General features: G+C 58.4%; 1 protein-coding gene across 12 annotated transcripts in view; it reads left to right on the top strand.

Moving 5' to 3' along the window:
• The window catches only part of CACNA1A (calcium voltage-gated channel subunit alpha1 A), a 286,598-nt gene extending 262,342 nt beyond the window's left edge, over positions 1-24,256 (top strand). For 6 of the 12 annotated variants that reach the window (XM_045990606.1, XM_045990601.1, XM_045990602.1 and 3 more), the window contains 13 exons: positions 300-450; positions 2,967-3,094; positions 4,329-4,425; positions 7,976-8,081; positions 16,433-16,540; positions 16,679-16,779; positions 17,929-18,038; positions 18,162-18,300; positions 18,461-18,574; positions 20,002-20,037; positions 21,106-21,292; positions 21,611-21,864; positions 22,638-24,256. In XM_045990606.1, coding sequence (XP_045846562.1) covers positions 300-450; positions 2,967-3,094; positions 4,329-4,425; positions 7,976-8,081; positions 16,433-16,540; positions 16,679-16,779; positions 17,929-18,038; positions 18,162-18,300; positions 18,461-18,574; positions 20,002-20,037; positions 21,106-21,292; positions 21,611-21,864; positions 22,638-23,354 — 2,248 coding nt within the window. In that variant the 3' untranslated portion in view covers positions 23,355-24,256. Of the gene's footprint in view, positions 1-299; positions 451-2,966; positions 3,095-4,328; positions 4,426-5,323; positions 5,421-7,975; positions 8,082-16,432; positions 16,541-16,678; positions 16,780-17,928; positions 18,039-18,161; positions 18,301-18,460; positions 18,575-20,001; positions 20,038-21,105; positions 21,293-21,610; positions 21,865-22,637 lie in introns of all 12 variants that reach the window. The other 6 variants (XM_045990607.1, XM_045990604.1, XM_045990603.1 and 3 more) reach the window with 3 other exon arrangements.
• The last annotated feature ends 899 nt before the right edge of the window (positions 24,257-25,155 follow it).

Here is a 25,155-nt window from a genome sequence, read left to right as displayed (position 1 = left end):
CCTTTAAAACATACCTATGTCCCCAGGCCCCACCCCGGAGCAGTTGAAAGCAAGCCTGCGGGAGTGGGGCTTTTGCATCAGCATTGTTTAAAGTCCCCCCCCACCCCGCCATGGACTTTAAAGCACACCTAAATGATGAGAATCATCTCTCTGAGCTCCCAGAGCAAAAAGGTGGTGTATCTAGAGCTTGAACCCATGCCAGTCCAACTCCGGAGCCCCGTGCAAATATCCATGTCCAGGCCTGGGTGCCCAGGTCCAGGTGCCCAGGTCCCTGATGGTGCCCCCTCTCCGTTCCCCAGGAGTGCCACCGGGGAGGCTTGGCACAACATCATGCTTTCCTGCCTCAGTGGGAAGCCGTGCGATAAGAACTCGGGCATCCTGACTCCCGAGTGTGGCAATGAATTTGCTTATTTTTACTTCGTTTCCTTCATCTTCCTATGCTCGTTTCTGGTGAGTCTGTGTGCATGTGGGGGGGTGGGGTAGGTAGCACGGGGCCGGCGCGGGGGAGGGCTCCCTGACCTGGCTCCCACTGCGGGGCATAGGTTTCTCTAGAATACGGTTGTGTCACAGATTTGCTCCCTCCAGAGCATCTCTGCACCAGCTGGGGATTCAGTTAACCGGGGGTTCTCAGCAGCAACACTGCTGATATTTGGGGCTGGCTTGGTCTCTGCGGGGGGTAGGGGGGCTGTCCTGTGCATTGCAGTGTGGTTAGCAGCTTTCCTGGCCTCCAACCTCAGGTATGATAAGCAAATATGCCTTCTGACATTGACAGTGACCCCCCAGAGATTGGGGGAAGGACAGAATCTCCCCCATCCGAGAGCCACTGGGTTTTACTGAGGGAAAAACTAGGAGCTGAGAGCTGGTCCCCGCGGCCAATCTAGTTACATGGGATACTAGTTATGTCCCTCCTCTCCCTGGAGCCACAGAGCCAAGTCAAGAGAACAGAAACTCTCCAGATATCTTAGAGGAGACTTAATACAAGGATGGGCTACATGGGGTTGAAAGAGAACTAGAGAACCCTGGAGTCATTAGGGCTTCCTGGCTGTGGGGATTAAAAGGAAAAGAGGGTGGACTGACTCACACACACACACCCGCCCCTGGCACCCTGGCTGTCCATGGCCCCAGGACACTTGTAGACAGTTTCCTGTGGCTTCTGTGACAAAGGACCACAGACGTGGTGGCTTAAAACGCAGAAATTTACCCTCCCATGGTTCTGGAGGCTAAAATATATAGGATATAGGAAGCCAGCTGCCAAGAGAGCGTGAGATGGGTGCAGACCCTGAGCAGACGCCAGCATCTGTTGGCGAAAGTCCGGCACCCTCACCCCCTTCAGACCTGTGGCCTCATGCTGAGAGACTTGTAGCCTCTATCTCTCAGCCCCCCAGGCCAGCACCCACAGCCGCTGACGCACAAGCTCCATTCATTGCCCAGTTCCAAAGTCCCAGGCAAGAGAGTCTGAATAGACCAGCCCACCCCTTTGTCAAATAGCCACCCTTGTCCAAGCAGCTATAGATACGTGTGAGGACAAGACCCTATAATAGAGCCCATCTGAGAAGGGCAGTCACCCTAGAAGACGTCTCTGCTTGACCATCAGCCCCCCAAGGTCAGGGATTTCTGTCTTGTTCACTGCCGCATCCCCAGCACCTAGGACAGTGCCTGGCACACAGAGGGAGCTCGTCAATATCATGAAGATGAATTAAAAATTGAGTCACTGAAGTTAGGGACGCCTAGGATTACGGGTTATTTGTTAAGCACCTACTAGGCTTACATCTATACCTTTGTTGAATACCTGCTACATGCCAGACCTGATGCTAGGCACTGGGGTACAGGGACAGAACACAGGTGTCTCGGGCTGCGGGGGTGACTGGCAGACGAGTCAGCAGGTAATAGCAACATGGTCTGAAACATGCTGTGATGAGATGATTCAGACCAAGGGAAGGAAGATTTCAAAGAGTGGCCTGCAGGGACCACGAGCAAGAGCTAGAACACGTTTGAAGTAGCAGAAACTTCCCTAATGTAAGCAGCATATACAGCTCACGGACTTGTGTACCCGAAAAGTCCAGGTGAGGCTAGATCCTGGCAGCGGACCCCATCCTCCTCCCTCTTCCCCACACTGGCTTCGCTCTCGGACTCTCTCCTTGTTGAGGCCAAACGACGGCCAGGGAGTCGGCGCAAATCCCAGGGAAGGCTCGTATTGACCACCTTGGGTCATGTGTCCCTCCCTAAGCAATCACAGCCCTGGGCTGTATGACCAGTGCCTGGGGAGCCAGAAAGTGGGGGTCGGCCACACCCAGCTCCAGCCTCTTACAGATGAAGGAGGAGGGTTCCCCAGACGCTGCTCCCCACAGGGAGACAAATCCTGACGTTCACTAAAGAAGCAACGTTTGCAAAGGATTGGAGGCAAAATGATGTAATCTCCCGCTGTGCTGAGGGCCAGAAGGACATGTGAAAACATGCTACCAGGTGCAGATGAGGGCAAGAAAATTAATTCATGCATCTGTCCATCCGTCCATCCATCCATCCTTCCATCCATCCAGGAAATAGTTGCTGGATGCTTACTTTGTGCTGGGGCTGGGAATACAATCCACATGGAGCACTGACTTTGGCCTTGTTGGGGGGGCTGGTGTGGGAAGGTGTGGGGTCATGGTGGTCCCTTGGGGTTGGCCCCCATTTCACATAGCATCTTCCCCCTCTCTCTCCGGCTCTGTCTCTGTCCATCACTATTGGTCTCTTTGTATTTCTCTGTCTCCGTCTTTGTCTCTCTGTCCCATCTCCATTTCTGCATTCATTTCTGGGATTCCTTGTGTGAGTGTTTGTCTCTCCTCCCCATCCCCCCATCTTTTTCTTTCTCTGTCTCCCTTTTGTCATCTCACTCCTCTCCCTCCCTCTCTCCGGGCCTCTGTGTACGTGTGTTTGGGTGTGTCTCGCTCTCCCCCACTCCCTCCCGGCCCCCGGGATCCCCACAGATGCTGAACCTCTTTGTCGCTGTCATCATGGACAACTTTGAGTACCTCACTCGAGATTCCTCCATCCTGGGTCCCCACCACCTGGATGAGTACGTGCGTGTCTGGGCCGAGTACGACCCCGCAGCGTGGTAAGGAGTCGCCTGTACCTTCCAGCCACATCGCCCACCTCTCCCTGGCTGCTAGAGCCCACAAGGCTAGGTCACGTCCCAGAGTTTGGGTCTTTGGGTCGCTGGGGAGCTAGCTGGGATCTCCGAGGGGTCAACCTGGAGGAAAGAGACAAGGATCGGCGCCCTCACATGCTGCAGGTGAAATGGTTGGGGACCGCCTGCCCGAGGCCCAGGCTTTCTGGGAGAAGAGGGAGGGAATCAAGCATTGAGGTTTCAGCCTCCTGTGACTCTCCCCCCAACTGAGAGGCCTCAGGATGTTGAGGACAAGCTAGCCAGGCCAGCCAGACAGAGGAGGGGGAGGAAGCCAGAGGCCTCTCAGCCGCTGTTGTCCTGGGAGTGATGGGAACAGGGCCGGCCTAGCTCCCTTGGCAGGTGGCATTGGTGGTGAGATCAGACTGGTGCCGGACAGCGATCACAGGAGGCCACGGCCAAAGACACAAAGCCTCAGGGGTTCTCGCATTTTTGCGGCCGCAAAGGGAGCAAGCTCTCCTACCCATGGGCACCAGAGTGCTCCTGGTGGTGGTTCCAAAGAGTCCTTCTCCACCCTGTACACGTGGGGACCAGCATGGAGCTGCTCAGAGAAGCCACCCCGAACCTCAGCGCCCACCAACCACTAACTGAAGATTCTAGTTCGAGCCGGGCTGGGGGCCTGAGAAAGCATTAATGGGGGCCCTTGGCCCCCCGAGTGCTGGAGGGGAGACCTCAGGAGGAAGGTGGGGAGGACTCCATCCTTGCCGTTCCCACAGCCCCAGACAGGTCCTCCGTGAGACCAAGAGGCTGGGGAGAGCCACAGGTCTGGGGCCTTGACTTCTGGCTGGTTCCTAACTCTTCCTCTTTTGATTTTAGGTCACAGCAGTTGGATGCTGTCCCCCTATTCCTCAAGCTCCCCCTCCCTGCAGTGTAGCCTGTGTAGATTGGGGAGAAGGGAGATACAGAGAGAGCTCTGGGGGAGGGCCCCTCCTACCCCCCACTCCCGCCCACCCTGGCCCAGAGAGCTTTCGCACACCCCAACCGAGACCCTGTACCCCCGGACTGTCTGGGAACAGCTCAGGGACCTTCCCTCATCCCTGAGTCTCCCCAACCCCTTCAAAGCCGGGGGGTCCCCAGCCTCTGGCGTCACGACCTTGCTGCGTGCACAGGGAGCTAGCGTGAGCCCAGAACCCTGCCTCCACTAACCCCTGTCTTCTCCTTTCAGTGGTCGGATTCATTATAAGGATATGTACAGTTTATTGCGCGTGATATCTCCCCCTCTCGGCTTAGGCAAGAAATGTCCTCATAGGGTTGCTTGCAAGGTTTGAATTCCACTAAAACCTGCTAGCATCCATGGAATGAGTGTGGCTTGGGGTTCCTCAATATATATATTTCATATATATATATATATCTAAAAAACAGAGCCATCTCTCTTTCTTGCATTAAACTAGAGAATTCTTAGCCAACAGAATGCAGTCACGTAGACTCGATGAAGCATGGGACATAATCTCTCTGTTCCCTTCAGCCATTTCTGCTTGCTCTTAGCTGAAGCTGCCCATCCCAGGGTCTCAACGGCACCCCAAATCAGACACATCGGGGGGGGTCGGAACTGTGCACTGACCCCCCCCATTACCTCCACTCTCTCCCCCTTCACCTTTTGCCTCCCAAAGCCCCCAGCCCTCCTCCCGCCACCCTGGCACCCCCTTCCCCTTCTAGGCCCCCTCAGAGACCAGCCTCAGCCAAACCAGAGAACTTGACCCAATTTTTAAAATAACACTGAGCCAGAGCCTTGTGCCAGTCCCTCCAAAATGAGCCCCCGCCTCTCCTCCAAGCCCCACCAGAACCCTAGCTCAGAGTCAAAACTGAATCTGACTTTTCTCTTTTCTCTCTCCCTCTCCCTGCTCATGAGCAGTGAAATGATCTTTTTTTAATGACCTTTTCTTCCATTTTTTTCCTCCTGTTTTCCATTTATTTGAAACACCTATTTTATTGTTCTCTGCATCTTCCTCTCTATTTTTTCGGCTTGTGTGGTTTTTTTGGTTTGGTTGGATTTTTGTTTTGGTTTCTTTTTTTATTTTCTTTTTTTGGTGTTTTGTTTTTTATCTTTTTTTTTGTTTTATTTTTATTTATTTTCTTTTTCTTTCTGTTTCTCCCTCTCCCTCCACCCACCCCTTTCTTTGGTTCTCCGTTCCCACCCCGTTTTGTTTTCGGTGCTGCCAGGGGCCGCATGCCTTACCCGGACATGTATCAGATGCTGAGACACATGTCTCCGCCCTTGGGTCTGGGGAAGAAGTGTCCGGCCAGAGTGGCTTACAAGGTAGTCTACCCTTGCCGACCACCGGCGTCGGGCACTGGGGATTTTTCAGCGCTGATCAGGAACAACCAGCCGAGTCTCTTTTTCCGGAGTTACTCTTCTTCTTCTTCTTTTTTTTTTTTTTTTCCTCTTTTTCTTTTTTTTTTCCCCCTTTCCTCCTCGAGTAAATGGATCATGACCGTCCCTTGACTCTAAGCAGCACACTGTGTCCGTCTTTTCTGATGAGTGTGTCTTGGTGTTTTGAGACTCCATTATGGCCGACACGCCGGGGGGGAGGGGGAGGGGAGCCCCCAGTCCCCTCGCACCTGGTCCCCTGGGAACCAAATTGGACACAAACATGTTTCAGAGGGAATGCCACCTCGCCTCCTCTCTGCTCACCCAGAGCAGCCTCCACACCCAGGCCCAGGCCGGGCAGGTACCTCGCGACTTGGGGTGGGGGGGCTTTGGCCCCAAAAAGGCGAGGCCCTGCCCCCCATCTTTTGTATCTTGAGCCCCCAGGTCCAGCAGCACCCCTACATACACCTGAAGCTGATCTCTGACCTAGGGCCTTGGGGGATTCGAGACCTCCCAAGGGGTACCCGGAGCCTCTCCTCCCTCCACCTCTCCCTCCCCCCCAAAATTGCTTCCCAAGCCCCAACCCCTGTGCCACCCATTCTCCCCCAGACACCCCAACATGCCTCTCCATTGTTCCAGAGTGGTCAGGCAGGCCGCAGCTGGACCGCTGGACCGTGGCACCCTGATGCAGGCCATGCACGCTGCCTTGGCGGGGGCCTGGGGCGGGCAAGCACCATGGCCGACCGGGGGACGGTGCATGCTGGCTGAAGGAGCAGGGGTCCTGCCGCCAGGCGGCCAGGCTGGGCCACCCCTCCAGACCCCTGTCCCGGAATCTCCCTTGGCACCCAAGGACAGATGCTCTGTTCCCTCCAGCTCATCCACGAGAAGTTCAGGGATGACCTTTAAAAATTGCCGCCTGCTCTCCCAGAAAATTGCCCCATCATCCTGTTCTCCCATCCACCTTGCCCCCCCTCCGCCCGCCCTCTGTGTCTGTGAGAGTCCTCCCTCCCCTTCTGTTAATGCCGTTCCTTCCTGCCTCAAGCATCCATCTCCCTGCAACCTCATTCCTCCTCCTCCTCCTTACCGGTCAAGACTGGGAAGGGGCTGTTCCACCAGCCTCTCTGACAAGCCTCTCTCAGCGCCTGTCCTTCCTCTAGCTTTACTTTTGTACCTTCTCTTGGTCTCAGCTCGGCTGCCTGTGTGTGTGTGTGTGTGTGTGCGTATGTGCGTGTGTGTGCGCGTGCACGTGTGTGCGTGTGTGTGAGAGAGCGTGAACCCCCTTCCCTTCCTGGTCTCTGTGCAGGGCCACCAGGGGTCCATAGGCACCTTTGTGCAAATTTGAAAAGGACACCCTTTCCACAGAACATTTTGTCTGTTGGAAAATTGTTGTAATCCACCCATCCGGCAGAAATAAGATACTTCTTTGCTATCTGCTGAAAAGTTATCATTTTAATATACAAATCCATGATTTCTAAGACGGTTAGCCCTTTGTGCAGTGCATAACCTGCACAGCTGTGCACAGCAGCCCAGTGTGTGTGTGTTTCTCTGTCTACCACCTCCCTCCCCACCCTGCCCCAATCCCTCTCTTGTGTTCTGTTCTGGGTTTGCCATCCCTCTCCCCATCTCCAGCTCTGTGTTTTCCTGCCGACATATGTCTGAATCCCCTAGTGAGCGCCTAACTCACCCTCAACCCCCATCTCCATGCCACCTCAGCCTGGGCTGGTGCCCACCAGTCCAGCATACCTTCCTACATTACCAAGCACGGGGGACAGAGCCCCTGCTTGGGACACGGGGAGTCTTTTCTTCCCTGGGCCACGGGAATGCCCCCTCACCCTTCCCCCTGCCATCGCACAGAGCCAAGATCTGGACATGCCCCTGAGAAACACTTCCCACGGAGCTATGAATGAGTCTCGAGATTCCGTCTGCATGCGCACCCCTGTCTGCAGTTCTGTGTGTCATGGCCTCGCTGCATGTCCGTGAGCGGCTGCCCCGTCAGTGGGGGGCCGCCTGCCTGCTGCTTCTCAGGAATGATGTGGTCTGTGCCCATCTGGTCTGGTCTGGGCCGAGCCGGGGGTGGAGGCGGGAGCCGGTGGCGCCCCGGCGGCTGTGGCCGTGGACCACTGTGCCTGGCTGCTGCATGATCTGCCGCGATCCGCCTTGCGCTCTTCTTCTCTGGGGTCAGAATGGCACGGAGCCGTCCAGAAGAACTCTGGGGCAGGGCAAAGAAGGATCTGGCCAACCTGGGAAATGCCAGCTCTGGGATCCAGCATGCAGGAGAGGGAAGGGCGGGGGCTGGTGGCCTAGGAGAGCCCCAGAGCTCTCCCCGCGGGCCACGAAGGGAAACCGGAAAACAGCGCAGAGGATGGATAACCTGAGGGTGGGGGGCATCTTAGCCACCGCCTTCAGAGTTCTTCCTGGGGCTCCCGGGGTAGTGTGGGTCTGGCTCACGGGGGGACCGGGAGGGGTGTCTGGCAATGACTGCCCCCGCCTTTGGTTTTCTGTAGAGGCTCCTTCGCATGGATCTGCCTGTGGCGGACGACAACACCGTCCACTTCAACTCTACCCTCATGGCTCTGATCCGCACAGCCCTGGACATCAAGATCGCCAAGGGTAAGGGCAGGAGCGGGAGCAGAGAGGTAGGACAGGATGGAATTGGGGCCTGGGAGGGGAGAGCTGTGGGCAGCCAGGGACCCCACTCGCCACATGAAACCAGAGGCGCCACTGCCCCATCATGAATGTCATATGACCCACCCACCCACTCGGCAAACATCCATCGGGCGCTGCCTGAGCAGCCGGCACTGCGCTCAGTGGCTTCCGCTTCCTGTGGGAGGGGCTTCCCCCAGGAGGGTCTGAAGGAGTCACGTGAACCCCTGGGGAGAAAGTGCTCAGGCACAGGGACCAGCAGGTACAAAGGCCCTGGGGTAGGAAGCCATCCATCCACCAATGTGTTGAACCAACTTGCCCTCTGAGCAAGGGGGTGCCTGCCCAGACTCACGTTTGAACAGGTTCCCTCTGGCCACAGGGCAGAATTGTCTGGAAGGAGGTCACAGTGGAGGCCACTACCCCGTGAACACAGGAGGACTGCCCAGACTCAGGGGATGTGGAGTGTTCAGGTTCTGGACATTTCTTGGGAGCTGACCCAGCCAATGACCAATGGAGGGGATGAAGGAAAGAGAGGAGTCAAGGCCACCACCAGGGGCTGAGCCCTAACCATAAAAAGGACAGGGCCATTGTTGCCTGAGACAAGGGAAATGTGGGAGGGGTAGGTTCCTGGCTAAGGAAGGGCAGGAAATCAGTGTCAGCCTAGAGACACACAGAAGGCAGGGGAGTCTCCAGCTTAGATGTCCTATGCGGGACACTCCCCAGGAACATTCTGAAGGAGGCAAGAGAATGAGTTTTCCTGGCTGGACTGAAGGTGAAAAGTCAGGAGACATCAGATGCTGATAGAAGACTGGACAAGCTCTCCTGGGAGAGGAGTGTGAGCTGAGGGATGCCCCCGAAGACAGCCTGGGACCACTGCAGGGTTAGAGGCAACAGAGAAGGGGTGACCAGGGAGGCGAGTGAGGGCCAGGGCGATGTGGGTTTTTGGAGGGTGTCTCCAGCATATCAGGCCCTGTCCAGTAACCAAGGAAGACAAAGACCAAGAGTGACCCATGGATTTTGTGACAGGCAGTTCTGGGGGAATGGTGAGGGCCCCTCCTCCCCCCCCCCCACCTGGAGTGGGGTTTGGAGGCCTGACTACGTGACTTGGCAGCTGGTGGGACAGAAGGGAAGAGAGAGAGAGGTGCACACAGGTCATCAGGGGACACAGGGGCTGACAGAAGGCTGAGTTCCTCGTCCAGCCCTGGGCTGGAAATCAGGGCACTAAAGAGAGAGGTTAGGGGTCCACCAGCTGAAGCCACCAGGAGGTGAAGAGGAAGGAAGATGGAACTTCAGGGTCCCAGGTTCCTTCCAGGGTCCCGAGGGGAAGAGGGCGAGGAGGAGCCAAGGCCAGAAGTTGCTGGGGAAGTGGAAGGTTTCCAGAAGGGAAGTCAGCAGCTTCCACTAGGACACTGCCCGGCAGAGGGGAGTAGGTTGAAGACAGACATAGTTAGCCAGGAAACGTGCAGGTGAGAGTTCCGAGAGCAGAAAGAGCCCCCCCAGTATAGCAAGAGAGAATCAGAAAGAGCAGAGATAAGGCTCAGGAGAGGGCAGAAGTGGGGGGTGGGTCAGGCCCTTGTCCGGCACAGCTCGCAAATTCTTTCTCCTGCAGTAAGTCAGAGGTGAGTGGCTCAGGCCTGCCAGGCAGCTCAGGGCACGGCAGAAGTCGGGCCCAGGTCCTGAATGTTTGTGGCTCTGCGCTCCCAAGACTGTTTCTTTTGTTTGTTTGTTTTAAGATTTTATTTATTTATTTGAGAGTAGGCAGGGGGTTGGGGGGAAGCAGGCTCCCCGCTGAGCAAAGAGCCCGATGTGGAGCTCGATCCCAGGACCCTGAGACCATGACCTGAGCCAAAGGCAGAGACTTAACCCACTGAGCCACCCAGGTGCCCCAAAGACTGTTTCTTCATCATTGTGGTTGAAGCTGGTCCAGGTCCCAGCCCGGGGAGGCGAGGAAGCTGAAGGGCAGGCAGCAGACTTCTTCCAATCAGGTGGGAGAGTTATGTTCTGTGGGCTCATCTTCCCACCTGCCCTGCCCTGTCCTCGCTGTAAACCTGGGCAGGTGATCACACCCTCTCCAAGCCTCAGTCCACGTATTAGCTAATTAGGCCACATAAAAAAATAACCACAAACATAACAGCTTAAAACACCCACTTAACAGTTCTTAGTCCTGTTGGTCAGAAGTCTAGACAGGCTCAGCTGGGCTCTCCAGGATCCCACAAGGCCAAAATCAAGCTGTTGGCCAGGCTGGACTCTTCTCTGGAAGCCCTGGGGGAAAATGTATTTTCAGACTCATTCAGGTGTATTCAGTGGCTTGTGACCATCGGCCTGAGGGCCTGCTTCATTGCTGGTGTTTGGCGAGAGGTTGCACTTAGCTCCGAGGGAGGCATCTCATCTTTTGTGTGTACTCCAAATCTGTCTGACCTCTCCTGCCACCAACTGGAGAAAACACTCAGCTTTGCAAGGGCTCACCTGATTAGGTCAGGCCCACCCAGATAACTATGTATCTTACAGCTGGCTGACCTGGGGCTTTAATTACATTTGCAGAGGCCTTTCCTGGCAGTCCCTAGACTAGCATTTGATCGAATAACTAGCGTCTTGGGGCAGGAGGCAGGGACAGCTTCAGAATTCTGCCTGCCATGTTTCACTCACCTATAAAATGGGTCTAACTGTGCCCCCACTCTTGGTCTGCAATGCCTTTGTGACCCAGCTGCTGTTTCTCTCTGGGGACCTGTTCAGTCGTCCCAAGAGAACTCCAGACTCAGATTCAGTGATTACCTAGAAATTCTCAGAACCAAGAGGAACAATTGGACTCACAGTTATGGTTTATTACAACAGAAGGATACTGCTTAAAATCTGCAAAGCAGAGGCACAGGGGTCAGGGTCCAGAGGAGACCAGGTGCAGACTTCCAGGTGAGTCACGTGGCCCGCACTGATGTCCAGGCAGCAGGATGTGACAACCCAGATGAAGTGTGGCCAACTGTGAAAACCCATCCAAGCTCTGGTGACCAGAGTGTGCACTGGGGGTTGGCCCTGTAGGCCTGGCTGACCTTAGTTACTCAGACTCCAGCCCCCCCAGAGGTCACACTAATGGTGGGTCACATGGCCCAAGGCCCCCACCACAAATCCCATTGTTGGGGCAAACTATCTGTGCCCAAAGGACAATTTCATCATGCAGAACACTCTAAGGACATAGAGGTGACCTCCCAGGAGCTGGTCAGGGAGCAGTCCTTTCTTTCAGAATGCTGAATTGTCCTTTATCATGAGGACAGAGTCTGTGGGGCCCCAGTCAGGCCAATCTCTATGACACCCACCAGATTCCCTACATGAGGATTTCAAAGGCTCCCAGGGATGTGCCTGACTTTGACTGTTGCTGTTGTCACTCATACTCTAGACGCTACTCAGTTCCCAGAGGGTCACAGCCCCAGCATCTCTAAGCCAGGGACCTCTCCCCATCCTGACTTTGGTGCCCTGCCAGAGCTCCACGGAGAATAACTGAGCCAGTTTCCGGGGTTAAGGAAGGTTCGCTGAGTGCTTGGGGACAACAGTTAGAACAGTGATGACAATCACAGGCTTTTTAGTTGACTTGTGTCTTAGGAGGGCTGAAAGTATAACACTTACTTTTTTCAACAGCTCCATTTACTTCTAAACACACTGAACTCCTTTCCAGCAGGCAGGGGGCAGCATGGGAGAATGGATTAAACTCAGTCATACAGATCCTCCAAAAATTGGGAGGTCATTCTTAGCTGGATACTTGGAAGAGAGAGAGCAGGTCCCTCTGCTCACCTCTGTGTCCCCTCTCTGTCCATCCCTCTCCCTCCTCCGTCTGTCCCTCCCTCCTCCGCACCCCTCTCTTCTCTGCACCCAGGAGAATCTCATCTTTGAGGAAAGTCCTTTCCTCGTGTTTCTCTTTTTCCTGGATGTCGTGTCTGAACCCCTGAATTCTCCCTCCAAGGGACTCAGTCTGTGTCCTTTCATTGCCCCCCTCCCCCTCCCCCTGGCTGTGCATCGAGGGCAGAGCCAACCACCAACCCAAACAGAAACCCAGTTAGCAGATCCAAACCCCAGCCACGCAGTAACACTCCGGCTTCTGCGGAGAGCACACGAGAGCTGTAGAAACATGGAGCCACTATGCACTACCAGCCCAGACAGGTGTGGGGGGGCCGTGCACGGAGAAAAGATAAACCAGAGCCAACTATTACCAGACATCTCTGCACCTGTCTGGCATCCCCCATGCCCTTATGGTCCTCAGTCCTGACATGCCACCGGTTGTAGGGCGACCTCAACTTCCCAAAACAGGAATGCCACCTGCCATTGTCTTAGAAAGGGCCACAACCCAGGCTAACCCCACCCAGGGCCAGCCTGGACCCTCATTCAGGATTCCACAGGGCTGACCAGCTAAAAGACCACCATCCTGCCCTTTAATCCCTCCCCCCAAAGGCCAGACTCTCTCTGCATGTGGGATCTGCCAGACAGGATGGGCCTCATGGGAGCTAAGCGGCTTTGACCCGAGTGCACCAGAGAGAGTGACCTCCTGGCATGTTGTTATCCGCCCAGAACTGCTGGCCGTGCTGGCCATGGCTCACTGAACGAGAGCATTCATTGAGTGCCTGCTGTGTACCCAGCCCTGTCACTGGTATGTGGGACACAGCCCTGAAAGAGGAAGGAATCTCCAGCCCTCACGGGGCTGCAGGCAAAAAGGCGACAAACAATAAGCATGATAAATTTGTGGAGTATGTAATGTGCTGGAAGGTGAGGCATGCAGGGGAAAAGATAGAGCTGGTGGGCGGGGGGGGGGGGGTTGGGGATTCGGGTGGGGGGAGGGGCAAACCCTAGGTCAGCCAGAGGCGATCCTGCCCCCAAGGGTCGTTGGCACTCTGGAGACATTTCTGGTTGTCACATCTGGGAGGGAGCTGGTGCCAGGGGCATCTGGGGTGTAGAGGCCGGGGATGCTGCCAGATGGCCTCCAGGGACAGGCTCGGAGCCCAACGTCACGCAAAACAGGATGCGACAGGGGAGGACCCGGGACGGTAAACCCTGGGACACAACTGGTTTGTGAGGGACTGTTGCCTGCGTCCAGCAGGACCTCCTGACCCTGCCCTCACCCCACCCCGGATGTTAGTGATTCTGTCCCTGGAGGAGGAGTAAGTCCGAAGTTCAGCCTGGAAGGGAACCCCAGCACCCCAGCAGAAGGCCACCTTGAAGTCCCCAAAGGATTCTCCCTTTGTTTAAATGTGAAATGACAATCCCGAATGGGAGACTTCCCAGTGAATTGAAGCAGAAACAGTCGGAGGTGGTGGTTCTCAGCCAAGGGACAGTTCTATCCCCTAGGGGAACGCTTGGCAATGTCTGGGGACAGTTTGGTTGTCAGGACTTGGGGAAGGAGATGCCACTGGTACCAAGAACATGGAGGCCAGAGAGGCTAATCACCACCCTGCAGTGCACGGGGTGACCCCCACACCCAGAATGATCCGGCCCCAGGTGTCCACGGTGCTAACTAGGTTGAGAAACCCTGCCCAGATGCCTTACCTAACCACATGCCTAGAGTGAGCACAACAGTCCGCTCGGGCTGTCGTAACAAAATACCAGAGACAGGGCGGCTTAAACTATTTATTTTCTCACGGTTCCGGAGGCTGGAAGTCCAAGATCAAGGTGCCAATGGGGCTGGTTCCTGGTGAGGCCTTCTCCTCGGCTTGTAGATGGCCACCTTCTTGCGGTGTCCTCGCAAAGCCTGGAGTCTCTCGCTTATAGGAACAGCAGTCTCCTGGGATCAGGGACCACCTTTATGACCTCATGTAACTCTGATTACCTCCTTAGAGGCCCTACCTGCAAATGCAGTAACACTGGGAATTAGGGCTCAAACATGAATTGGGGGAGGGGGACACAATTCTGTTCTCGATGGCAGGTGTGTTCCCTTTCTTCACAGAAACAGGAAACCTATAAGCTGGAAGGAGAAAGTGACTTTTACTAGGAAATGCCACGTTCTCTTTTTCCCCTCCCTGGGTCTCTGAGAAGGAGCCACACAGCCCCCGGGGCATCTCACTTAGCTACAGCGTACAGCAGATAGAGCTGGTAATTCCAGCTGCTTCTCATAAGGAAAGAAAAACTGTAAGTTAGCGTCAAGGGTCTTGAGAGCTTAACAACACGGGGGATTTTCCCAAGGGTCTCCCATGATAGTCCTGAACTCCCAACTTGAGTTCTGACCCACGAATCAGCCCCGACCCCATGCAGCTTGACCTGAGTGACCACAGCCCCCTGCGTCACCAGTGGTGTAGACAGAACAGACCGTGGAGTTCGCCCTCTAGTGGGTGAGATGGGGAACAACATCATGAAGTGATTTGAAGGAAGGAGAGCAGGCAGAATGGCAACCAAGAGGATGGGGGAAGGCTGTTTCAGGGAGGGATGCCAGCTAGAAGACCTGTTTGGGTTTGGGAAGGGACCTGAAGGAGGTGAGGAAGGGAGCCACATGGATATTCGTAGAAAGAACGATCTTGGCAAAGGAAATAACCTGAGCAAAGGCCCTGAGGCAGGGCCATGCCGGGCATGTGTGAGGCACAGCAAACTCAGTCTGGAACAGAGTGAGCAAGGGAGGAAGTAGAGGAAATAAGGGCAGATGGCGCAGGGCCTTGTGGGGTCAGGGTGAGGACTTGGGCAATCACAGGAATGAGAGAACAGAACAACGGGAGGGCTCAGAGCAGAGGCGTTGGGGGATTGACTCCAACGGAGCCGGCGCCCTCTGGTGGTGGAAGTGGGGGCGGACACGGAGTCCTGAGCAGAGGCTCCTGCCCTTGGGCAGGCAGGTCAGTCCCGCGGGGCCTCAATAGTCTCACTTCAGAACGAGTTCTGAGCTTTACCTGTGCCCTGGTAAAAAGGCCCTTCTGCAGGATCTTTCCCAGAGTAAAGACGTGTGTGCCCGGGGGCACATGTGTGAAAGTGAGCGAAGGATCCAGAGAGTGCCTGGCAGACGTCTGTGCTTTGATCCACATCTGCTGAGAAGCTGGACCCGGGCTCCAGCAGTGGGGCAGGGGTGGCCCGGGGAAATGGAAGGGCAGGGAGGACAGACGCTGGGCAAGGAGAGGTCCACAGGGAGTGGAGGCAAAGTGGGATGTTGAGGGTGCCGAGGCTAGGAGCCGCTACTCAGCCGGCAGGGAGATGGCTGCTAGAACTCCGAAACACTTCCCTGCTGGCTGGTACCAGCCCCTGCCCTTCCCCCATCTCCAGGACCTCCCCCACCCCACCCCACAGTCCAGCAACGACAGGGTTAATATTTGGCCCAACAGGGGGCCTTGTGGGCCTTGCTCTAGCTGTCCCTCCATACCTGCTGGTAAAAGTTTGGAACAGCGCCCTGTGCCCAGAGTTGGGGAGTCGGAAACAGTAGTAGAAGGAGGGTCGGGTTGGTGTAGCGGTTAAGATGGAGGAGAACGGACCTGTGCAACAAACAGCCCCGAGGTCTCCCACCACCGAGATTTGCTTCCCGCTCCTGTTCTCTGTCCTTCCTGGGTGGGCAGGGGGCTCTGTTCACCAGCCACCGTGACAGAGTTTTGGAAAAAGAACGCAGGAGTGCCCCCATGGGCCACTAAATCCCCTGACCCTGAAGTGGCCACTCAGCGCGCTCACACTTCATTGGCAAGAAGTCATCACATGGCTCCCTGGCCAAGCCCAGGGGTAGGAAGAGCCAGGCTCCTGGACAGTCAGGCTGGACGGACCAGGAATCGCTGGCAGGGAGCCTTAATGACCTCCGTGGGCAGGGTGAGGGACTGAGGATCAGCAGAGGCTGAAGGTCACATCCATGGGAGGGGAGAATTGGTTGAGGGAGAAACCTCCCCTATCTGGGCTGTTCTGGGACAGCCCAGCCTCTCCGAGGCTTAGCCCCGGGCTCTGCCTCGGACCCGTGGGCCCCTGTCGTAGTCATTCCTTGGCAGGACACTGTCCTAAGGCTGCACACGTACTAGCTGCTTTGATCTTCAGACCATTCGGTGAGGTAGGTCCTACTGCTGTCATCCCATTTTGCAGATGGGAAAACTGAGGCACACAATGGTAGCTTAACACCTGAGCCACGCAGTGGGTAAGTGGGAGCCAGGCTGGGACCTGCGCCTTCCAGCTCCTCCTGATGCTGCCTGTCCCCCCACCCCCAGCATAGCCCCGCCACGGACCAGAGCCCACGTGGTCATTTGTCCTCTGGGTCAGGCCTGCAGGGAACTGGTGACCCATGGCAAGCAGGATTCCAGGGCCTGAGTTGGCAGGAGCTGCTGGCTTTCCAGCTGCCCCGGAGTCTGGCTGACCCCCAGGCAGGCAGTCAGGGCCTCTCTGTGCCCACGTTGCAGGCGGAGCTGACAAACAGCAGATGGACGCTGAGCTGAGGAAAGAGATGATGGCCATCTGGCCCAACCTGTCCCAGAAGACGCTGGACCTGCTGGTCACCCCCCACAAGTGTAAGAGCTGCGCCTGGCCTGGCCCCGGGACTCTGCCCTGCCAGGGTGGGAGGGGGCAGGGAGAGAGGAGGCTGGAGCAGGGGCTAGGCTGGCGCGCACAGGGCCCCCACCTACAACGACCTCACCCTGTGCCCCCAGCCACAGACCTGACCGTGGGCAAGATCTACGCGGCCATGATGATCATGGAGTACTACCGGCAGAGCAAGGCCAAGAAGCTGCAGGCCCTGCGCGAGGAGCAGGTACGGCCCTGGGCCCTGGCACCCTCCCCGCTGGTGCTCTTTGCCCTGAGGGCCCCGCAGTGACAAGCCAGAGCAGCGGGGCATGGCCAGGACGCAGGATAGGTCACCAGAAAGTAGGGCCGGACCGAGGAGGCGGCCCGGATGAATTCATCTGTTCCGCCAACACTTATTGGGCACCTACTGTGTGCCAGACACTGTTCTCAGGCCTGGGGGTGTGCAGCTGTGAGCAAAACAGACCAGAATCACTGCAGAGCGCGGCGAGCGGACATTCCAACAATAATAAGTGACTAACATGGCAGGAACAGTAAATGCCCTAAGAAGGCGTCCTGGGGGAGTCTGAAACCGGTGATCAGGGAGGCTGCCTTGAGGAGGTGATGTCGGGCAGAGACCCAAAGGAAAAGGAGAGGGAGAAAGCCACGTAGATGTCTGAGGGAAGAGCGCTCCAGGCAGAGGGAACAGCAGGGCGGAGACCCTGTGGCAAGACTTTTGAGCTTGGAGAACAGCCATGCGGCCAATATGGCTGAACACAGCGAGCAAGGGGGCGCCCGGTGGCTCAGTCGGTAAAGTATCTGACTCATGATCTCAGCTCAGGTCTTGAGCTCCCGGCGGTGAGTTCAAAACAAAGAATGGAGACAAGGGTGGGGAGGTGAGAGGGCAGACTGTGGAGAGCCTTGGGGGCCCTTGACGTTTGGTCCGGGGCTGATGGGAGGCCCCGCCCTCAGAGGAGAGAAGTGACCACACTCAGGTGGTCGCTGGCGCCCTCTGGTGTCCGGGGTGGGTTAGGGCTGGAGCGGGGAGCCAGGGGAGGAGGTGAGTGGCAAGGTCCGGACGAGGCCATAGGGCCAGAGCTGGGTGAGCAGTGATCCTGTTCTGCACGGACTTGCAGCGAGGAGTCTAGTGGACTGGCTGTTGGAGCGAACCTGAGTGTAAGAGAGAGAGAGAGAGAGAGTGTGTGTGTGTGTGTGTGTGTGTGTGTGTTTGTGTTGGGGGTGTCAAGAATGACTGCGCTGAGGGGCTGGGGCTACAGGGGGAAGCATTGAATGTCCTCTGCACAATTGGCCAGACCCTGAGCCTCGAATACCCTCCCCAGCCTACTCACTGCCGCTGCCTGTGCACCCTGTACCCACACACTGTTCTCTGCCTCTCCAGAACCGGACGCCACTCATGTTCCAGCGCATGGAGCCCCCGTCTCCAACTCAGGAGGGGGGCCCCAGCCAGAACGCCCTCCCCTCCTCCCAGCTGGACCCAGGTGGAGGCCTGTGAGTGTGGCTCTGGCCAGGAGGTGGGGATGGAAGAGCAGGGGGGCACCCTTCCCTGGTGCAGACGGCCCTGGAGTGCCCACCGCCACCCTGTCCTCTGTCCCCCCCCCCCCCCACACACAGGATGGCCCATGAAAGCAGCATCAAGGAGAGCCCATCCTGGGTGACCCAGCGAGCCCAGGAGATGTTCCAGAAGACAGGAACATGGAGCCCAGAGCGGGGGCCTCCCACCGACATGCCCAACAGCCAGCCCAACTCCCAGGTGCCTCTGTCCCCCCCCACCGCCTCCCAACTCCCAGGCCTAGGCAGCCCAGGAGGGAAGGGTGTGGGCCCCACAGCCGCAGCCGCATACCCACCAGGCCACCCCTGGGGCCCGGCGGTTGGGCCAGGAACTCACCTGGCCTCGCCCTGATGCCCCACAGTCTGTGGAGTTGCGAGAGATGGGCAGAGATGGCTACTCGGACAGCGAGCACTACCTCCCCATGGAAGGCCAGGCCCGGGCCGCCTCCATGCCCCGCCTCCCCGCGGAGAACCAGGTGAGGGCTTTCACCCACCCCCCTGGGGCTGGACTTGGGCCCCTGAGGTCCAATGCACAGCCCAGGGCTTCTCTTTCCTCTGGGAGCCGGGCTTGGGGATGGGGGGCCTCCTGCACTCTCCGCAGCAGGGGGCAGGCCCACCCTGAGTGCCCAGAAGGCCTGGCCCTCTCAGCTCCTCTCTGATGGAGAGCAGAGAAGGGAAGGGGCTCCCCTGGAGCAGGATACAGTCGCCACTGCCAAGTGCTTTCCAGCTATCCAGGTTGGAGGGGCCAAGGCAAGGGGATGTGGAGGACATGTGGGGGCGTTGGGGGGAGGTGGTGTGTCGGGGCTGGGTGAGCTGCAGTCAAGAATACATGTGCGAGTGCTCGCTTCGGCAGCACATATACTAGAATACATGTGCGCGTGCGCGCACACACACACACACACACACACACACACACATACCATGTGTACATGTGCTCACACAAACACACACGCATGCACATAGGTCTGCTATCGGGAATTTGGCAGGTCCTAGGACCTGGTAGCAGAGTCTGGGGGGGCCTGGAGGCAGCTGGGGTTTGTATTTCCTGTCTGGTCTTTGTGGGGGCCAGTGGGGGGAACAGGGGCATATGCCTGGTGTGTGTCTGTTTGTGGCTGCTTTGCCCAGCTGCAGAGGCCACTTGGTTAGTGGGGCGGGTGGCTGGGGGAGGGTGGGGTGGGGAGATGCGTGATCCCGCTGCCCCAGGCTCGCAGGGACAGAGGGGCCAGAAGCCAGAAGCATGGCTGGCTGCCCGCCCAGCCTAAGAGGCACGGTAGCATGTGGGGCTGGGGTAGGCTTCCCGTGTGCTGTGCCGTGGTGTCTGCACGGGGGGGGATCAGCGGTGGGGGGAGGCTGTGCTGTGCCTGGCAGGGCCAAGGTGGCTCAGGGACCTGGCTGGCCTCTGGCTGCAGAGAACCTGGGTCAGGGGGCACCTAGCTGCATGTGGCTGCCAGCCCCCCTGCCCCGTCCACCCCCAGGATGAAGTCGCTGGGCCCCAGGAGAGGGTCGGGACAAGCCGGCTGACGGCCGCCCCCTCCCTAAGCTTTGAGTGTCAGCTGGAGCCAGGGCTGGGGCGCATCGCATGAAGCAGAGCCCAGGGCCAGGGGCCTGTGGCCACGCCGTCCCATCTGTCGGTCTCGTGCCTCTGCCATCTGTCTGTCTGTGGTGTCTCCTGTCTGTCTCCTCTGTGCCCGTGGGAGGCTGGCCAGCCGGGCCTGGGGTCACCCACGCACCAGGGACTTTAACCTCTTTCCCTGCTTCCCTTGCTCCCCTCCCCCACACTGCCCAGGTTTCTCTCCCCAACCCTGGCATCTCCGTGTACCACCTCTCCCTCTCCCTCTTGGCTTTTATATTTATTTTCTTCTTTCTGTTTTTCTGTGTGCACCATCCCGTGGGGCTGTGACAGAGGAGAAGGGGCCGGCCACGTGGGAATAACCTCAGTGTATGTACCTCACCGCCCACCTCCCAGCTGGGCTCCGGCCCCCTCTTCCCGCCCACCCCCCCTCGTGGGAGTCCTGTCATCTCTCCACCCCTTGGACCCCGCCCTTTCGTTGCAGACTGCACCCCCGTTACCCATGAAGCCCGATCCTTGTGTGTTGTGTCCTCTGTGTGCCCGGCTGGGGGGGCGGGGTCTGCCCCCCCACCCCTCCCCCATCTTCACCCCCAAGCACCCCGAGCCAGGTGGTGGCATCTTTCCAAGAAACCTGATCCACAGCCCCACTGGGCCCACAGCTTTTCAGAGGCTCTCGTTCCCCTGACGCACCCCTGACCCTCTGGTGCTGAAGCCCCGTGTCCCTTAAAACCGAAGTGCCACTGACCACTCAGCTGGGCCTGCTCCGGGTGCCATCCTCCTCCTCTCCTCTCGCAGCATCAGAGAACCACAGGCCCCTCTCCGGGGCCTGACCCGAGAGGTGCAGCTCCCACGGGCTCCCAGGCTGCAGGCCAAGAAGAGCGGGTGCCCCCAGGGCCTCAGATGCCAGGGCAGCCCCTCCAGGGCAGGCTACAGGAGCCAGACTTGGGTGACCAGGAAAGACCGGTCCCAGCTCACCCGAGGAAGGACAGTGAGCTGGGATTCTGGGTGCCCGGCCCAGCCCTGGGCGCATAGGAGGCCTGACCACTGCTGCCCCCCCTGCCCTGCCGTGGGAGGAGATAGGCAGGATTGAGCGCAGGGCCCTGCTGCCCCGCAGCCCCGGATGGGAGAAGCTGTCCGCTTCAGCTCGCCTGTGTGTCTCTGGCTGAATGGCCAGGGCTGGGTGGTAACCTCTGGGGGTGGTCTTGAGAAGCCACAGGAGGGGATTGGACGGGACCTCCCGGCAGGAGCCCAGGATGGGCCTGGGAGGAGGCAGAGGCATCCTGAGATCCTGGTGGATCGGAAGCCGACCCCCATGGCCCGCTCGGACTCTGCCCGGGGTGGTCACACCTGGTCACTGAGGGCTGATGGGGCAGAACGGACCGGAACCACTTGGTGCGGGCTGCTGACCCTGGCCCGCTGGCCTGTCCATCCCCCCAGACCATCTCAGACACCAGCCCCATGAAGCGCTCGGCCTCTGTGCTGGGCCCCAAGGCCCGGCGCCTGGACGACTACTCCCTGGAGAGGGTGCCGCCCGAGGAGAACCAGCGGCACCATCAGCGGCGCCGGGACCGCGGCCACCGAGCCTCTGAGCGCTCCCTGGGCCGCTACACAGACGTGGACACAGGTGGGCTGCCCTGCGGGCCCCAGGAGACAGAGGAGGGCGGGGGGGGGGGGGGTGAATAGGGCAGAGCAGGGCAAACATGGAGAGCGAAAAGGAGAGGCCTGGGCGTGGAACAGGACTCTCAAGGGACAGGACCAAGGGGCCCCTAGCTGGGCCAGGGGCTGCTCAGAGCCTGGGGACCAAACAGACCTCCTTGGTCCAAGAGAAGAGGCCCCTTTCTAGAGCCTACACACCCCCTAGGTGACCGCCCGGGTGCACATCTCACCCACTCCTTCTTCACGGCCGTCTGTTTGTCTGACCCCCACCCCAACTCTGGCCCAGGCTTGGGGACAGACCTGAGCATGACCACCCAGTCCGGCGACCTGCCGTCTAAGGAGCGAGACCAGGAGCGGGGCCGGCCCAAGGACCGGAGGCACCGGCAGCACCGCCACCACCGCCACCACCACCCGCACCCCCCACCCTCCGAGAAGGAGCGCTACACCCAGGAGCCACCTGACCACGGCCGGGCCCGGGCCCGGGACCAGCGCTGGTCCCGCTCGCCCAGCGAGGGCCGCGAACACATAGCGCACCGGCAGGTGGGTGTGGCACTGGGCGCCCCGGATCTGAACCCCTGGGAGACCAGTGTGGGGGCGGGGGGGGGCACACGATAAGAGGCCCTCCAGGCAGGGTCCTCTCTCCCCACTGTGGCCTCCAACCCTGCCCACCATTGGGGTCCCCAAGCTCCCGGGGAGGGGGAGAGGCCCGGCAGGGGTAGGCACTGGCTCCCCACTCTGCCCCCCCAGCCCCCCTGCCCGCCCGCCGCCCCCTCCCCTGCCCCGCAGCTGCTTCCTCTTTGGTTGTGGATCACGTTTGAGTTTCTGGCCAGCGCGGTCCTTATGGCTCATGCCCCCGCTGGCTGCCTGCTGCCTTTTGCTTTCCTTTAACCCGGCTTCCGTTTTTGTTTCAATTATGATTTCTGTCCTCTGGACGCCTGTGAGTAATTTTTGAAACTTCTGCTATTTAACCCCGAAACTTACAAAACTCCATTTCTCATTTCTCTTTTCACTTTGTTGTGTTGGTTTTCGACTTCTCCTCCCTCCTTGTCTCTGACTCCTCCTCCCCCTCCTCCTCCTCCCTCTCCTCCTCCTCCTCCTCCTCCTCCTCCTCCCTGTGGCTGTTGCTTTTCTCCTTTTTTTCCATTCAAACGTCCTGTGTCCCCCTCTCCTCCTCCCCCGTCCCTCCTCCGTCCCCTTTGGTATTCCTTTGCCCCTCCCTCTCTCCCGCCCGTCCTCTGTGTCTCCTCCGTCTCCTTCTGGTTGATTTTGTTGTATCTTTTTTTTTGATTTCCTTTGTTTCAATTTTCGTGTAGGGCAGTAGTTCCGTAAGTGGAAGCCCAGCCCCCTCAACATCTGGTACCAGCACTCCGCGGCGCGGACGCCGCCAGCTCCCCCAGACCCCCTCCACCCCCCGGCCACACGTGTCCTATTCCCCCGTGATCCGTAAGGCCGGCGGCTCGGGGCCCCCGCAGCAGCAGCAGCAGCCACAGCAGCAGCAGCCGGCGGCGCGGCCGGGCCGGGCGGCCCCCAGCGGCCCGCGGAGGTACCCGGGCCCCGCGGCCGAGCCTCTAGCCGGGGAGCGGCCGCCCGCGGGGGGCCACGGCAGCAGCCGCTCGCCCGCGATGGAGCGGCGGGTCCCGGGCCCGGCCCGGAGCGAGTCCCCCAGGGCGTGTCGCCACGGCGGGGCGCGGTGGCCGGCGTCCGGCGCGCACGCGTCCGAGGGGCCCCCCGGTCCCCGGCACCACGGTTACTACCGGGGCTCCGACTACGACGAGGCCGATGGCCCGGGCGGCGTTGGCGGGGAGGAGCCCCGGGCCGCGGCTTACGACGCGCCACCGCCTGCGCGACACGCGTGCTCGCCCAGGACTCCCCGGGCCCCAGGCCCGGCCTGCGCCTCGCCTTCCCGGCACGGCCGGCGACTCCCCAACGGCTACTACTTGGCCCACGGACTGGCCAGGCCCCGCGGGCCGGGCTCCAGGAAAGGCCTGCACGAAGCCTACAGCGAGACCGACGACGACGACTGGTGCTAAGCCCGGGCGAGGTGGCACCCGCGCCCGCCCGGCCCCCCCACGCACCCCACGCACACGCCCCACGGGGAGGAGCCGCGCACAGGCCGCGGGGCCACCTCGCTGCCACCTGCCCAGCACACAGGGGAGGCCCGGGAGGGCCCAGGAGAGGACCTGCCGGACGACCCCGGGCTCTGGAGGGAGTCCCCAGGACCCGGACACACCAGGGTGTCCCGCAAAGACCCTCGGCCAGAAAAGCCGCTCCTGGGCGGTGATGCGCCCCCCACCCAACCCCGACCCTCCCCCGCACGACGGGGGCACTGGTGGGGGGGGGGCAGACAAACCACACAGCCAAGGGATTCGAATTAACTCAGCCATTTTTGGAGAACCTTGGGGAAAATGGAAATTAAAAAAAAAAAAAAAAAAACATTTTTAAAAGAAAAAAAGGGGAGAAAAAAATCGCTTCTATTGATGAGTTTTATCATCTCAATCGAATCTTTCCTTTCCCTGGTGAACGCGAGCTGGTGGCCCGTGTGGCGGAGAAGCCGGAAGTGAAGCTGAAACCCAGCGTCCCACACAGACCTCCACCAGACACTCATACCCCACACACGTTCTCAGACACACACAGGAGTGCTTGCTGGTTATACCAAACCCTACTATTACTGCCTGCAGAAATCAATTTAAAAAAATAAACAATTTTAAAAAGGACAAAAAAATTAATGATTGAGAAAAGAAGCATTTTTTCTGACATTTGGTCCTGCTTGAAATAACAAAAGAAAAAGAAAAAAAAAAAAAAAACCACCACCACCGATTTCCTTTGCTTCTTTTTTCCTTTTTCCTACCTTGTTTGAAAACTGTGGGCTTGGGACTGTGAATTACTGCATGACATTCAAAAAGAAAAAAAAAAATAAAAAAGTTGAATCAAAGGGCTTTTGATTGTACTGGTCTTTATCCCTCTGCAAAGCGCTCCCCGGGTCTCTTTGGGGGAATGGTGGAAGGAGGCCCTTTGAACGTGTTTGAAAGTAGCAAAGGAAGCTGTGACTCTCTAAGCATCCAGTCTTGGCGATGTCTGGGTGTTGCTCCAGAGCCAACAAAGAACAAGGCAGACAGGCTCTGTGCCTCACCGCACTTAGCGGCCAGAGCTCTAGAAATCCTGGCTACCTTAACAAGCCCGGGAAAGCCAAGGCCAAAAGCCAGGACTTTGCCAGCTGTCCTGGCTGGAAGGCAGAGCGGTGCCCCCCCCCCCCACTGCCCCCCCACGCCTCCACCCTCAGGCACCCAGGTCTCCCGCCATCTGCCTGCCAAGCCGGTTCGACCTAAAAGTGACCATTCTGGAAGAGCAACCATCCCGCATGACCGTCCTGCGTGACTGGGCCAGGGGGACCCCAGGGAGCACCCGTGAGGGCCCAAACATCAGCAGAACTCCTATGGGAAACACCCTGGCAGTGGGGAGTCCTAGAGCTCAGTCAAAGCAGCCCGCCCATGGGTGGAAATGGATGGTCATGGCCAGCTCAAAATGCCAGCCGTGTAGCAGACGTATAGGGGGAGGTGGGGTGCTTTCAGAAGGGACTGACAGCCTACCCTCCATCCCCCTTCCATCCGACCCGGGGCACCTGCCTATACCCTCCCACTCCAGACTTTTGGAAGCTGACCCCACAGATGGAGATGGCAGAAGACTCCCTCCCTGACCCCCATCCTCAGGGCCTCACCTCCCTGCCCTTTCTGTGAATGCCTCTGTGAATATGGCCAAGAGCTACAAAACTGCAGTCAGTGAGGTTAGGAGATCAGAGGGCTATGCTGATTCAGGTGAACAAAAGGCCCATTA

This window comes from Meles meles, chromosome 20, assembly GCF_922984935.1.
Source record: "Meles meles chromosome 20, mMelMel3.1 paternal haplotype, whole genome shotgun sequence".
NCBI lineage: Eukaryota > Metazoa > Chordata > Mammalia > Carnivora > Mustelidae > Meles > Meles meles.
Note: the sequence above shows the minus strand (reverse complement) of the source record. Positions and strands in the feature narration are given on the sequence as shown.